General features: G+C 41.5%; 1 protein-coding gene and 1 pseudogene across 1 annotated transcript in view; one reads left to right on the top strand and one right to left on the bottom strand.

The window, feature by feature from the left end:
- The first annotated feature begins 5130 nt into the window (after positions 1-5130).
- LOC113428877 (vomeronasal type-2 receptor 26-like) overlaps positions 5131-14460 on the top strand; it is a 57083-nt gene continuing 47753 nt past the window's right edge. Inside the window, exon 1 of the mRNA XM_087947375.1 lies at positions 5131-5669. Coding sequence (XP_087803501.1) covers positions 5131-5669 — 539 coding nt within the window. The remainder of the gene's footprint in view (positions 5670-14460) is intronic.
- LOC113427544 (U2 spliceosomal RNA) lies at positions 9814-9910 on the bottom strand (annotated as a pseudogene).

Here is a 14460-nt window from a genome sequence, read left to right on the forward strand (position 1 = left end):
AGCATCATAGCTGACAGGACCCAGGACTACATAGAAGCAAATAACATCTTGCCAGTAGAGCAGAAAGGAAATAAACAAAGAAGTAGAGGCACAAAAGATCAGCTCCTGATCGATGAAATGATTCTAGAGAATTGCAAAAGCTGAAAAACAAATCTGCATACAACTTGGATTGACTACAAGAAAGCATTTGATTCACTACCGCACAGCTGGATCATCAAGTGCCTGGATGTCATCGGAATATGTAAGTGCATTGGTACTTTCATTGCAAATGTGATGAAGCATTGGAAAACAGAACTGTTTATTGGAAGTGAAAGCTACAGACTGGTCAACATCAAAAGAGGGATTTTCCAGGGTGATTCTTTGTCACCTCTGCTGTTCATCATCGCCATGAACCCCCTGTCAACAATTTTACAGAAAACTAACCTGGGTTATTAAACTGTTAAAAAATCACAGAAAATCTCTCACCTGCTGTACATGGATGATCTGAAGTTATACGGAAAATCAGAAATTGAAATCCAGTCACTGACCAATACAGTTCAAACTTTCAGCACTGACATCAGCATGGAGTTGGCCTGGACAAATGCACCGTAGTGGCACTGAAGAAAAGGAAGATCATAGAAAGTGATGGAATTGAAATGCCCAATGGACAAACCATCAAGTGCCACCAACCTGAAGCCTACAAATACCTGGATACTACAGATGGACAATATAAAGCATGGGCTAGTGAAAAATGTGATCAGCAAAGAATACACATAAAGGATCAGAAAACTTCTAAAAAGCAAACTGAATGGCGGTAACACCATCAAGGCTATAAATATCTGGGCCATACCCATATATTGCTGGGATTGTAAACTGGACACAGGCAGAGCTGGACAGCCTGGATAGGAATACAAGAAAACTGATGACCATACATTATGTGCTGCACCCGTGTAGTGATGCTAACTTTGACAGGAACCTTGCTGCTCTCTGAGTTTGGATGTTTTCTTGTTATGGCTCCCCCTTCAAAGTTCAAACAACACAAAACCAAAAGCAGCCGTTCCAAAACTTAAATTCAACAGAAAGGAGTTCTACAATATTATATTCCACACGCCCTGTTTATCAACACAGTCCTGGTACAAATTCTCAAAGCTCCGAGCCTCTGCTGAAAAACCTCTGCACGTAATCAGTCACTTTGTTCCTGACAATCTTTCCCCACACAGCTGTGTTCTTTTATACACTTTGAGGCAACGTGCTAATTACTGACTCGCCCTCCCTTCTAACTGAGTTTGCCTCCGTAAACCACCTAGATGGGCGTGTCAATCTCCCTAAATCAACGTCTGGCTTGATGCCTCCTCACAGCTTGACGTTTTAGCCTCCTTCTGGTTCTGGCATCAAGCCACGATCTTTCAGCTTCCTCGCTCGACTCTTCTGACTCATTTTGTGGATCAATTGCAGGCATGAATGAGGTCGAGGGTTCAGGCGAAGAATGTCTGTGTGATAACCTCTCATCCCCCTGGCTCACATCTGTGTCTTCTAACAATTCAGACTCCAAATTCTCAGCAGGCTCCAGCCTTTCATCCTCAGAGTTATCAGAATCAAAACTCACAGCAGGATCGATCCTTTCAGTCACAACATTTTCTTGCAGACATTTTATTATCAAAATTTGGTAGCACCACCAATACTACTTTGGGCAATGAAACATCTGCAAGAAAAGAATCAAGCTCAGTGTTTTCTCCAGACTATTTTTTTATCCTTCTTGTATTAATTTTATGTATAAATCAAAGATTCAAAGATACTTAACACTCCTTTCTTTACATGTTTTTTCCAGGAAAAAAACAAGTCTTTGGAATGAATTGGGCCAAAAGTGTTTGGTCCAAAGTCACCCAACAGAGTCTAGAATTCACAGTCTCCTGGTTTCTAGCCTAGTGCCTTCACCACTGGCTCTTTTGATTTTTTTTAAAAAGCAACAACTTTTAAAGCAAGCAGAATCTGCCAGGTTTCTAGATCTGAACCGAGGCAAAATAATAAACTTGTCAATTATTTCTATTTTGCAGTGAAAAAAATGGTGGGGAACATAAATGTGCTGGTGTGGATAAAAACATTTGAAATTCATTTAATGATACATATAGAATTTGTTTATTTATTATGTGTTTATTTATTTATGTATGTATATATTTATTTAATTTAAAAAAGGTAATGCCTAGAAGCAGAACAGAAGAACTCTTCCAGTTGGCCATAGGTTACCATGCAATCTTGGAATAGCACTTCCATAGTTTCTGGGATATGTTATCCCTCCAATTGATTTCAGAATAGCAAAATAACAGAGTTAGGAGGAACCTTGGATGTCTTCAGTCCAGACAGGAAACCCTATACCATTTTAGGCTAATGCTTGACCAGTCCCTTTTTAAAAGCCTGTGGGTGTTGGAGCACCCACCTCTTTTGAATGCAAGATGTCGCTGCTCCATTGGTTGATTGTTCCATTGGTTGATTGTTCTTACTCTCAGGAAGTTTCTCCTTAGTTCTAGGTTGCTTCTCTTTTTGTTCAGTTTCTAACCATTGCTTCTAGTTCTGCCTTCTGGTACTTTGGAAAAAAGGTTTGCCCTTTTTCTTTGTGTTGGCCCCTCAAAATTTTGGAACATTGCTATAAGGTCACCCCCTACTTCTTTTCACTAGAGGTGACATATCCAATTCCTGCAACCATTCTTCACATGTTTTTGCCTTCAGCCCCCCAATCACTTTTGCTGCTGTTTTTTGCATCCTTTCCAGAGTCTCAACATCTTTTTATACTGGGGTGACGAAAGTGGTATATAAGTCTAAGTGCAATTGCTATAAATACAAGATTCCAGGAGTGGGATTCTACTGGTTTGGACTGGTTCTGGAGAATCAGATGCTAACATTAATCTGGTTTGCTGAACTGGTATTTCAACCAACCGGCTGGCCCCAGATCTGTTTCTTTGGCAGTATCACACCTGAACAAGGACTGTAGGAAGAAATAGGATTCAGAAGTTCCACGCTTTGAAAGATACCTCAAAATCCACCTTGTGCCACTGAATTCTCAGCATTTACCTGAGTCAAGGAAACCTTTCTGTTTTGTCTTTACTTTTTAAAATAATAATAATAATAATAATAATAATAATAATAATAATAATAATAATAATAATAATAATAATAAATCACCCTCCTTTTCAGTGAATGCTTCCCATTAGGTCTAATCAAGGCAATATTTTTGCAAAATTTACAGCTATATTTTGTTGACCATGTATTTGACAAAATGGAATGATGGCTTTAATCTTCTGGCATTTAAATTTCTTCTGCTCTTCTTCTTTCTTCCTGGCAATGAGAGGTTGAAACCAATCTGCCTTCTGCCCTCTAACGTTCCAAGAAAATTTTTTACTCCTAGAGGTAATTTTCCTACCTCTGGAGCTAAAATGATACTTGGAGGATTTTTTTTTTCCTTTATAAAGACTGATGAACGTGCACAGAGTTCCAAAAGAGTGCCACACATTCCTGAATATGGAGAGTAAGTGCCTCATTCCTCCTTAAAAAATTTTTTTTATTTGTCAAGCATGTGTTAGATAGCAGATATAAGTATAAACATGATTATGAATAAATGAAATGGATACAGATAAAAGGGAACATTAGGAAAGGGACAGTAGGCATGCTGCTGTGCTTATGCATGCCCCTTGACAGACCTCTTAGGAATGGGGTAAGGTCAATAGTAGATAGTCTAAGGTTAATTTTTGGGGGGTTTGGGGAAGAAACCACAGAGTCTGTTCCATATTAGCATACTTGGAATACCCTCTTCTGATTGGTCAACAGACACTGTACAAGGATTGGTTCAAATAGCCTTTTACGATTGGTTTGCAAAGAATCGCCCGTGATTGGCACGGCCGATTGCGGGAGATTCAAAGAACTGTCATTGGTTGCAAGCCGCGTGAAATCCCTATAAAAAGGGCTGCCGCAGCTCCAAGATCTTGAACAGAGCTTAACAAAGAAATAAAGAGCTGAAAGTCACACTGGTCTCGAGTCTCTTTCCCACGATCTAACACTGGTGACGAGGGTGGGATTCTGAGGAAAAGAAGACCAGTCGAGCACGTGGCAACCAGGACTGACCGACCGACGAGATGGCCGGCAGCAACTCGCCACCCGCACCATTCGACCAAACAGCAGAGGACTGGGAATTGTATATCGATTAGTTCCTCATGTTCCTCGAAAGCAACAACCTACAAGACGCAACCGACCAGAGAAAGAGAGCCGTGTTCCTGACACACTGCGGGCCTGCAGTGTTCAAAATGGCCAAGGCACTGGCAAAGCCTCAGGACGTTAAAGAGATGGCATGGCCAGACCTGGACTGACTACTACGGACCCATTATGCACCGGCCGTCCCAAACTTTATCCGAAGGCATGAGTTTTACAAATGGGACCAGAAAGAAGGGGAAAGCATCGGAGAATTCGTAGCGGCTCTGAGGAACATCGGAGGTGAGTGTGGATTCTCTAACATGGATGAGGCCATGAGAGACCGCGTGGTTCTCGGACTAAGAGACCTCACACTCCAGAGCCGGTTGATGACCCGACCAGACATTACGGTCACCGAAGCCATTGCTGAGGCCACCGCAGCCGAAGCCGCAAAAAAGTCAGCGGCCGCAATGCGGCAAATGAACGTGGTAGCCTGACAAACACCGACAGAAGTAAGCCCACCCCAGGAAAAGGGACCAGAGGGAAGCCAAAAAGCCACCACCATGACCGTGCAACACAAGGACGTCGACCCCCTTTCTGAGACCAACGATGAGGAGGAAGAAATTCACAGACTCCAGTCAGAACAAGACAGACAGGAGTGGAGAGGTCATAGGTCGGGGTTCCAGTGTGCCGGGTGCGGAGGAGATCACCCCCGTTCAGAGTGCCAGTTCCTAGATGCTATTTGCCGGCACTGTGAAAAACGGGGACACATCACCAAGGTCTGCTGAAATAAAAAGAATTACAGCCTGAGGCGACGTGACAGCATCCCCCTCCAGGACCAGAGACAGGCACACAGAGAGCCATTGGAGCCATGAAGGCAGAAGCAAGCAGCTCAGTGAAACCCGCTGGAAGGAAGAAACCCACCAAACGGTCACCATCGGGCACTTGAGCGCAACCGATGCCTGAAAGGTACAAATGCAAGTCGGCATCAAAGGCCAGCAGTGTAACATGGAGGTGGATTCTGGATCATACCTATCTATGGTATCCTGGGACACCATAAAGCGCCTAGTACCCAGCATATGCAGACGTGAGCTAGAAAACCAGAGACTGACTTTAAAGGACTACCAGGAGAACAGGATCCCCATAGTCGGAGTCGGACATTTTCACATAACTTTCAAAGGACACGCAGAAATACTCCCACTGACCATCGTAGACAGAGACCACCCAAGCCTGTTGGGGCTAGAATGGTTCATGCCATTGGGGATCGAAGTGACAGGCATCAACCATGTCACCGAGAGAGACTGGGAGGAGAACCTAATGCGGGACTTCCAGGACGTCTTCGACGGGAAGCTAGGCAAGTACCGTGGGTCCCCTATTTCATTTCATTTGAACCCAAACATAGCCCCGATCCGGTTAAAGCCAAGGCGAGTCCCTTTCACCCTCAAACCAAAGATCGATGAGCAATTGGACAAGCTCTTTGCACAAGGGGTCCTAGAGCAAATAGACCACGCACGGTGGGAAACCCCAATAGTAACCCCAATTAAACCAGACGGGTCCGTGAGAATCTGCTGAGACTATAAGGCCACCCTCAACCACGCATTACAGCAGAGTGCATACCCCGTTCCGGTGGTACAGCACCTCCTACACTTGCTGGGGGGAGGAAAGGTCTTTGCAAAGCTCAATCTGGCACAGGCATACCAGCAACTGCCAGTCGACCCCAAAACAGCCAAGGCACAGACCATTGTGACCCACAGGGGGGCATTCCATTGCAAAAGACTCCAATTCCGAGTCAGTGTGGCCCCAGGGTTGTTCCAGAGCCTGATGGAATGGTTGTTGCAAGGAATAAAAGGGGTGGTGCCCTATTTTGATGACGTGCTGGTATCTGCCAAGGACAAAAACCAATTGGAAAGCCGCCTCAGAAAAGTCCTGCAGAAATTTAAAGAGGCAGGACTCAAAGTTAAAAAAGAAAAGTGTCAGCTATGCACTGAAAAAGTGGAATTCCTGGGGTACCTAATTGACAAGAATGGGATCCATCCCACCGAGAAGAAAATTAAAGCCATCAGAGAAGCCCCCAGACCACAGAACAAAACAGAACTACAGGCATTCCTAGGACTCATTAACTTTTATAATGTTTTCTTGCCACAGAAGGCAACAACGGCGGAACCTCTGCATAGACTGTTAGATAAGACAGCCACCTGATCCTGGGGCAAGCGGGAAGAAACTGCATTTCAAAGAATAAAAGACCTGCTGACATCTGAATCGGTTCTTATACAATACAACGAAACCCTGCCATTGACCGTGACCTGTGACGCATCACCATTCGGCGTCGGAGCCATCCTAAGCCACACACTACTGGATGGGAGAGAAGCGCCAATTGCATTCCACTCTAAGACATTGTCCAGGGCAGAGAGGAACTACAGCCAGCTGGATAGGGAGGCACTAGCAGCGATCACCGGAGTAAAGCGGTTCCATGAATACCTGTACAGTAGGACTTTCTCCCTCATTACCAATCACAAACCACTCCTGGGAATACTGTCAGGGAACAAGGCCACCGTGGATGACAAGGTGGTCCAAGTTCCTTGCCGCCTATAACTACCAATTAATCCACCGGCCAGGGAAAAGCATATCACACACAGACGCCCTGAGCCGCTCCCCCCTCCCTGACCTGGAAGATGACCCGGCACCCACCACATCCATACTACAAATAGAGACATTACCCAACCTACCCATGACCGTGGCAGACATTGCCAAAGAAACTTCAAAAGACAGGCAACTGGCACGGGTTTTAAACTGGGTGGGAAAAGGGTGGCCAGAAACCGATGGCGGCAAGCTGTTCAAAACCTTCTGGAACTGACAAACCGAACTATCTACACGAAAGGGATGCATACAATGGGGGTACAGAGTTGTGATTCCTGAAAAAATACAAACTAGGGTGTTGGCCATGCTACATGAAGCATACCCGGGGATCGTCAAAATGAAATCCCTGGCCAGGAGTTACGTCTGGTGGACAGGCATGGACAAAGACATTGAGGCATGGGTGGCAACATGTGGCAAATGCCAGAAATCCAGACTCAACTCCCCTTCCGCACCTTCCCTCGAGTGGGAGACACCTAGGGCCCCATGGTCAAGGGTCCATATAGATTTTGCGGGACCTACGAAGGGACATACATTTTTAATAACGGTCGATGCTTACTCCAATTAGCTGGAGGTCAGCGTCATGCAATCCACAACAACAGAGGCCGTCATCAAACAATTAACAAAACTATTCACAACCCATGGATTACCGGACTTGCTAGTGTCAGACAACAGGCCACTATTCACGGCGTTGTCATTTGAGAAATTCCTAGCCGAGCGAGTCATATGGCATGCCTTAACAGCGCCTGCTCACCCGGCGCCAAATGGACAGGCGGAATGCATGGTTAGGTACACCAAAGATGCACTAGAAAAAATGGACACGGGGGACATACAGGACAAAATAAATAAAATGCTGATGATACAACATATAACACCCAGCACTTCAACAAACAAACAGAACTCCTGATGGGCAGGAAACTGCGATCACAATTAGACAGATTGCACCCAACATACAACCCCCAAAAACCTCAAGACCCTTCCAGTAAATACCGCATATTTACACCAGGGGACCTAGTATATGCAAAAAACCTTACGGGGGACCCACTCTGGATACCCACTCTGGATACCAGCCAAAATAACCCAGGTAACAGGGCCCCAGTCATACCGACTGGAAACGGAAGATGGAAGAAGCTGGAAAAGGCACATCGACCAACTGAGGTCGAGAACAACCAAAAGAAACACCGACAACACGGGGAACATAGATACACACAAAAACCACACCAAATAGACGATAATAAAAAAAAACAGAGGGGGGGGGAGGAGAATCCCCAAACATTAACCAAAAGGGAGGGGAAAACCCTGTGACAACACAACAACAAACTGAACACCCCCCACCAACACCAATAGACCCCAAAATAAACCAACACTACTTACTGGAAGACGACTTTGGCAGAAGGGAACTGGCAGCAGATTACCAACACAAGGCCTGGAAGAAACATCCAAGCCAGGTCAACCAGCCCGGAAAGACCAGGCGGGAGCGGTGGAGCCGCCGACTCGACCAACCCGGGTAGACCGGGTGGGAGCGGCAGCAGCAGGCCTGGCTCACCCTTCCAGGAGGTTCCACCGAGGAGGATGGAAGAAACAGCGATCCCATCCGAACCAGCCGAAGGCAACAACACAACTGAGCTGCGCAGGTCAAGTAGGAACATGAAGAGCCCCGCCTACTTATGGGACTACGTTACGTAGGTTGGACTGGACCAAGAGGGGAGGGGTGTTCCATATTAGCATACTTGGAATACCCTCTTTTGATTGGTCAACAGACACTGTACGATGATTGGTTCAAATAGCCTATTAAGATTGGTTCGCAAAGAATCGCCCATGATTGGCATGGCCGATTGCAGAAGATTCAAAGAACTGTCATTGGTTGCGAGCCACGGGAAATCCCTATAAAAAGGGCTGCCACGGCTCCAAGATCTTGAACAGAGCTTAACGAAGAAATAAAGAGCTGAAAGTCACACTGGTCTCAAGTCTCTTTCCCGCGATCCAACAGAGTCAGGTAGAATATTCCAGACATTTACCACTCTGTTGCTGAAGGTGTATTTCCTGAAATCAAGTTTGGTGCGGTTTACCTTAAGTTTTTATCTATTTTGTGCTCATGTATTGTTGTGGTTAAAGCTGAAATAGTCATTGACAGGTAGGACATTGCAATAGATAATTTTATGTCCTATGCTTATTTCAGACCAAAAGCGGCATAGTTCTAAGTTATCTAAATTTGTAAGTCTATTGGCATAAGTTATTCTGTTGCAAATGTAATAAAAATTATAAATAATAAATAAATTAAAAATAATTTTAAAAATGTAATATACATTCAGAGAAAGGTGATAGAATGTAGAGAAGAGGTAAATTATTCTGGTTCAGAGATAGCACAGCTAATTTGGCTGTCATATTTAGAGATGTTTGGCATGTTGAGCATGGCTTCTATGGCTAAGAGATGGCCCTTAGGAAAATATTTTGAAATAATCATGAATTTTTGGAAAAAAAATGCTTCAGTGCTATTCCTCCTTCCATCTCCAGAATGGAAGTATCACAGAATTCATGGGAAATTAGGTCATTACCTCTCCATCTTTTACCATATAGAAAACATTGAGAGCTTTCTTTCTTCTTCTTTTTCACAATCAGAATAGAGTTGGAATGTCCCAAAAAGGTGCTTGTTCAAGAGGCAACTGGATTTCCTTGTTTTTTCTTTGAAGACATTTTGCTTCTTGTCCAAGAAGCTTCCTCAGCTCTGAAATGATGGTGGGGAATGGAAAGATTTATATTTCTTGCAGACAGCTGGCCATTTGCCTCCTTTTTGAGGGTCATTGAAGATCCTTGGAGGTTTATCCGTGTCCTCAGGGTCACTGGAATAGTGCTAATGTTTCTAAAGTCTGCATTTTTTCTGGAAATCCATTCATTTTCCCACATCATTCAAAGGGTGTTATCCCAAATTTCATAGATAGAAGTCTGTAGAGATTTTCTACAGACTAATAGAGCTGTAAGGGCCCTTGTAGATCTTCTAATCCAACCTCTGCTTTCATATCATTTATATGATTGGGAATTCATAAACTGAAATTCAGGTAGTATAATTCTTTCTAGTAAACTATTACTACACTTGATCTTAGCCAAAAGGCTGAGAAGCTATTACAATCACATTCTTAAAAGAATTCAGTTCCAATAAGTTCTAGGAAGAACTAGATAGCTGATATATTTTATACAATCTTGAATATACCTTTACTATAAAAGAAGGAAGCTGCAACATAATCAGCAAAGTATGAACAAAAGGTTTGTTTTATAGACCTTACTACATAATTTGATGTGCTATAGTTATATATAGACCCAAGAAGTTGATATGCTGGTGTTCCTAAGACTTTCAAAGACAAATACAGCCTCTGTCAGAAAATGACTTTATGGTTCAAGTGGGGCATCTCCAACTGTTAGGAAATGGACTTTTAACCAGCCTCTCCAAAATTCTAACCTATAGGTATAAGTCTTGCTGAAAGTCTACATAATTAACAAAATTATTTTTTTATTAAATGGTTAAGATAAATTTTCATTGCATCTGTTATAATAGAGAATAAATCTGATTCCAACCTTGTGTCCCAGGTGGAAAATCTACTGCTTTTCATATGTGCCAAGAGGTGGAGTTTTATAATGGGTACAGTCTTGAAATGGAATTTGCCATTATTTAAATCACTGCTGGTTTGAACAGAAAGAATCTATGCTATATTACAAAGGATTCAAAGACATAGCTCCTATTTTATTGCTTAAAAATCAGAGGTGGTCAGAATAATGTGCTAATCACAGCAGCTCAATCATAGCAAATATTCAACACCAAATTCAAACCAGCTCCAGAAGGAACTATGTTCTGGGGATCTGCTTCTTAGCACTATTTCTGGGTGGGAAATCCCATTAATGTCATCAACTTCTGTGCAAAACTCATACCCAATTTCTACCAAAATTTTAATACATAAAAGTAAAATGGTTTTTGAAATGGTATATTCAAAATTAACCTCCTTTGCATATATTGCTGAAATTGCTGATATTGTTTATGACTAGGTTTAGTTCTTTTGCGATATAATTATTTGTACGTGTACTTGTACACTTTTATTTCAGCATGATACCAAAATATGCCCAGCATCCTCTTTCTATGTATTTTGCCATTGATGAGATCAACAAGAACATCCAGTGGTTCCTCAACACCACACCAACAGTGGAGATTTATGAAAATGGTTTCAGTGCCTGGAAGGCCAGTCAGCATATTTTGGATCTATTGTTTGTAAATCAAGGGAGTCCAATCAACTTCAACTGTATCACAAAAAAGAAGCTGGACTTCTTTCCTACTGTTGGTGACCTCATCTCCCTCAATTCCATTCAGATGGCCCACATTTTGAATATATACAAGTTTCCACAAGTATTACCATTTTTCACAGTTCATCTTCTTTAACAAAAGGGGTCAAAGAAGGCTTCTGCTTTTTGATAAACATTAGCTTCTATCAGTTTTAGCCAGGCTAACATTTCCCAATTCTGAGTTCCCAGAGTCTGTTATTGTGAAGCTGATGATCTCTTTCCTCATGTAATATTTGATAGCGACCTTTGCCATTATGTAATACAGTCATAATGTCCCAGTAGAATCCAATATTTTATGGAGGATGGAAAAGCCTGAATCTCTTCAGGATCACAAAGGGATGTTTAATTTGATTTTCTATGCATCTTTCTTCTAAACTGCTCAGTTATAGTTCCTCTGATCCAGTCCTGTGTGATAAAAGGCAGTTCCCTTCCTTCTTCAGTATGGCTCCCAATGAAAACTTGCAATATGAGAAAATGGTTCATTTACTGAAACATTTTGGATGGAATTGTATTGGCCTCTTGGCATCAGAGGACGAGAGCGGGCAAGCTTTTATTCAAAATCTCCAACTGAAGCTCTTCCGGAATGATATTTGCATTGCTTGGATGGGGTTAATCCCAATTATAATGGATGCAGTCATAAATAAACATGTCCTTTTTGATTGTATAACAAACATAATAGACACTACCTTAGTAAAGAATATCAGCATATTCCTTGCCTCTGGCATTGCCCACTCTATGGAGATTTTACAATGGGGTTTTTATTTTTCTGAAGTTTACCATAAGAACCCAATAGATCACAGAGTTTGGATCATGACTTACCAATGGGATTTCACAGTGAGGTTATCATCACTAGAGAGAGTTTTAGTCCAGACTTTCAATGGTTCCCTATTCTTCTCACTCCACAAAAGGATTGTACCAGGATTTCAGGAATTTCTTGAGAATCTCAAACCTTTTCTAAGTCCCTTTCCTTACATTAATTGGTTTTGGGGGTCTGTATTTCATTGTTCGCTGCCTCAATTTGACATAAAAACTGAACGCTGCAGTTTTTATGAAGGAGGAACTAGGGAAAATTTCTGTCTCTGTATTTGAAATGACCATATTTGGGGAGAGCTACAGTATCTGCAATGGGGTTTATCTTGCAGCACATGCTGTACATGCAATACATTCAAAAATACATTCAGGATGGATCTAATCATTTTCAGCCATGGAGGTACATCATTGCTCTTCTCAGATACATTTGTAGAAGCCCTGAATGGGAGAGGAAGGAAAGTAGCAATATAAAAACTCCATATTTTTTTCTCTGCAGCAACCAATTATCTATTAGCAAATATTTGTCTGCAGCTCAATCATATCAAAGAATCATCTGCAAATCAAACCAACTTCAGATAGAATTATGTTTTGGATATCTGCTTCGTGATACTGTTTGTAGACATGAAAACCCATAATATTACCAACTCCTGTACAAACTCTCACACCCAACATCTCCCAAAATTTGAGTGCAGAAAAACTAAAATTGTTTTAGTTTATCTTCATAATCTTCATGATAGTATCTTCCCCAATCTCTTTGTAGTAAACAAGTTTTCTATTCTTGCCTAGTGTGCTATGAAACTGTTAATATACTGTATATATGGGGACAAACTTTTATATAAAAGGTAATCCTAAAATATAATTGACAAACTTTTCCACAAAAATTGTGGTTTTCCACAAAAATCCTAAAACTAAATAAGAGGGAGCTAATTAAACCTGTTCATTCAATCATTGAGAAAGATGACCGAAAGCTATGAACATATGAACATTTCTGAAGAAACCTATATGGTTCTGCAATCACCAGAAGATAACATTAACTGGATTGTGTCTTTTATTTCAGTTGATAACACTTCCACTTCCAATTGGTGAATCAGTTTGCCCTCTAGCCCTCTGGATGAAGTATATGCATTGAAACAGTCCAGATATACGTGTTAGGCAGTATTGCAAAAGCTGAGTGAAATTTCAGAGTTATAGTAGTAGCAATAACGATAACACGTAGACTGAAATATTTTTTTAATTTGGTTTGTCAAATTGTAATATTTCCCTTATTTATTTATTTTTTTATTATTTATTTTTATTTATTTATTTTATTTGGTTTGTCAATCGCTTACAAGATAATAGGCATAAGTAAAAACATCATTATGAATACATGGATACACATAAGAAAAATAAAAGAAACAATAGGACAGGGACGATAGGCACGTTGGTGCGCTTATGCACGCCTCCTACAGACCTCTTAGGAAAGGGGTGAGGTAAATAGTAGAAAGTCTAAGGTTAAAGTTTTTGGGGTTTGGGGAAGAAACCACAGAGTCAGGTAGAGTATTCCAAACATTGATCACTTGCTGAAGTTGTATTTCCTAAAATCAAGTTTGGTGCGATTAACCTTGAGTTTATATCTATTGTTTTCTCTTGTATTGTTATGGTTGAAGTTGAAGTATTCATTGACAGGTAGGACATTGTAATGTATGATTTTATATACTATACTTAGATCGGACCGAAGGCGGTATAGTTCTAGGTTTTCTAGGTCTAGAATTTCAAGTCTAGTGGCATCAGGTATTCTGCAATGAGTAGAGGAGTGGAGAACTCTTCTTGTGAAATATTTCTGGACTTTCTCACCTCTGTTAATATCAGATATGTAATGTGGGTTCCAGACTGATGAGCTGTATTCGAGAATTGGTCTAACAAATGTTTTGTATGCTCTAGTTATTAGCGTAATATTACCAGAGAAAAAGCTACATAAGAATAGGTTAACAACTCATAATGCCATTTTGGCTATGTAGTTAAAGTGGGCTCTAGCACTTAGATCATTAGAGATGATCCTTGACAGAGTTCGGATCCAAGATCCTTGACAGAGTTCGGATCATCAACAAGCTCATGACTATTCAGCCTGTATTTTATTTTCTGATATTTTTTTTGCGAATGTGTAAGACAGAGAATTTATTTGTTGAGATTTGAAGTTGCCATTTGTTTGACCATTCTGATACATAGTCAAGGTCTTTTTGAAGGGTAGCAGTATTGTCTGTAGTGTTGAATTGCTTTACATCGTCAGCGAAGAGAACACAGTTGTTCTTAATATGATCACAGAGGTCATTTCTGTAGAGTATGAAGAGAGTTGGTCCTAGAACACTGCCTTGGGGGACACCACTGTTAACAGGTACAGAATTTGATACAACGCTCCCAATTTTGACCATTTGTTGTCTGTTTGACAGGAATGCTTCTATCATGTTATGCAGGTGTCCAGAGATACCATAAGATTTTAGTTTTAGGAGTAGTTTGTTGCGTACCACTGAATCAAAGGCTTTACAGAAGTCTATGTAT

This window comes from Notechis scutatus, chromosome Z (assembly GCF_049901735.1).
Source record: "Notechis scutatus isolate UNSWTSFEM ecotype Mainland chromosome Z, rNotScu1.2, whole genome shotgun sequence".
Classification (NCBI taxonomy): domain Eukaryota; kingdom Metazoa; phylum Chordata; class Lepidosauria; order Squamata; family Elapidae; genus Notechis; species Notechis scutatus.